A 1,588-nucleotide genomic window follows, 5' to 3' on the forward strand; every position below is an offset into this window, starting at 1 on the left:
CGCCGCCGCCCGTACCCGGCTCAGCGCATTTACCGCGTCCGCTGCTCCTTCCTGGAGCTGAGCGAGGAGCAAGCGCTGCGSCGCTGCCGCCTGGACCGGGCTGCCATCGCTGCCCTGTGCCGGGAGCTGGGCTCCGACCTGCAGAGCCTGACCGGCCGCAGCCACGCTYTGCCCGTGGCCGTCAAAGTCACCTCGGCCTTGGCCTTTTTGGCCTCGGGCTCTTTCCAGACCGCATCGCGCCTCAGCACGGGCATCAGCCAGTCGGCCATGTCCAACTGCCTGGCTCAGTTCCTGGCGGCGCTGCAGCGGCGGGCTCCCCGTTACATCGCCTTCCCCCCTCCGCCCGCGCCCCCCGGGGACCCCCCGGCTCTGCCCGGGGTGCTGGGYTTGGTGGGCGCCATGCACGTGGCTCTACGAGCTCCGGCCGACAACGAGCCCTTGTTCCGCAACGCCGCCAACTTCCACTCCATCAACATGCAGGTGGTGTGCGACCGCCACGGCGCCATCACCAACGTGGTGGCAAAGTTCCCCGGCTCCTGCCCCAACGCTGCTGTGCTGGAGAATTCGGCCCTGGCGCGGCTCATGGAGGGCAGCAGGCCGGAGGGGGTCTGGCTGCTCGGTGAGGAGGGTTTGGGGGGTCCCAGAGTGAGGACAGCGCTGGGGAACTCGGCCCTGGTGTGGTTCATGGAGGGCACCAGGCTGGAGGGGTCTGGCTGCTCGGTGAGGGGGGTTTGGGGGGATTATTGGGGTCCCAGAGTGGGGACGGCGCTGGGGAACTCGGCCCTGGCACGGCTCATGGAGGGGATGAGGGCAGAGGGGGTCTGGCTGCTGGGTGAGAGGGGTTTTGGGGAGGTTTTTGGGGTTCCAGACAAGGGACAGTCCTGGGGAACTCAGCCCTGGTGCGGCTCATGGAGGGGATAAGGGCAGAGAGTGTCTGCCTGCTGGGTGAGGGGGATTTGGGGGGATTATTGGGGTCCCAGAGTGGGGTCAGCCCTGGGGAACTCGGCTCCTCATGGAGGGCAGCAGGCCGGAGGGGAGTTTGGGGGAATTTTTGGGGTCCCAGAGTGGGGACAGTCCTGGGGAACTCATTCCTGATGCAGTTTGTGATGGGGATGAGGGCAGAGGGGGTCTGGCTACTGGGTGAGAGGGGATTTGGGGGGATTATTGGGGTCCCAGAGTGGGGACGGCACTGGGGAACTCGGCCCTGGCACGGCTCATGGAGGGCAGCAGGCCGGAGGGGGTCTGGCTGCTGGGTGAGAGGGGTTTTGGGGAGGTTTTTGGGGTTCCAGACAAGGGACAGTCCTGGGGAACTCAGCCCTGGTGTGGTTCATGGAGGGCACCAGGCTGGAGGGCTCTGGCTGCTCGGTGAGGGGGTTTTGGGGGGATTATTGGGGTCCCAGACAAGGGACAGTCCTGGAGGACTCAGCCCTGGTGTGGTTTGTGATGGGGATGAGGGCAGAGGGGGTCTGGCTGCTGGGTGAGAGGGGTTTTGGGGAGGTTTCTGGGGTCCCAGACAAGGGACAGTCCTGGGGGACTCAGCCCTGGTGTGGTTTGTGATGGAGATGAGGGCAGAGGGGGTCTGGCTGCT

At 66.2% G+C, this 1,588-nt stretch overlaps 1 protein-coding gene across 1 annotated transcript in view; it reads right to left on the reverse strand.

Annotated features, from left to right (window-relative positions):
• LOC130587201 (RNA-binding protein 4B-like) overlaps window positions 1-701 on the reverse strand; it is a 5,712-nt gene extending 5,011 nt beyond the window's left edge. The window contains 1 exon segment of the mRNA XM_057388166.1: window positions 34-701. Coding sequence (XP_057244149.1) covers window positions 34-686 — 653 coding nt within the window. The 5' untranslated portion in view covers window positions 687-701.
• Between the last annotated feature and the right edge of the window lie 887 nt (window positions 702-1,588).

This window comes from Malurus melanocephalus, unplaced genomic scaffold (genome assembly GCF_030028575.1).
Source record: "Malurus melanocephalus ecotype Western Australia unplaced genomic scaffold, MMel_1.1 scaffold_1628, whole genome shotgun sequence".
NCBI classification, from domain to species: domain Eukaryota; kingdom Metazoa; phylum Chordata; class Aves; order Passeriformes; family Maluridae; genus Malurus; species Malurus melanocephalus.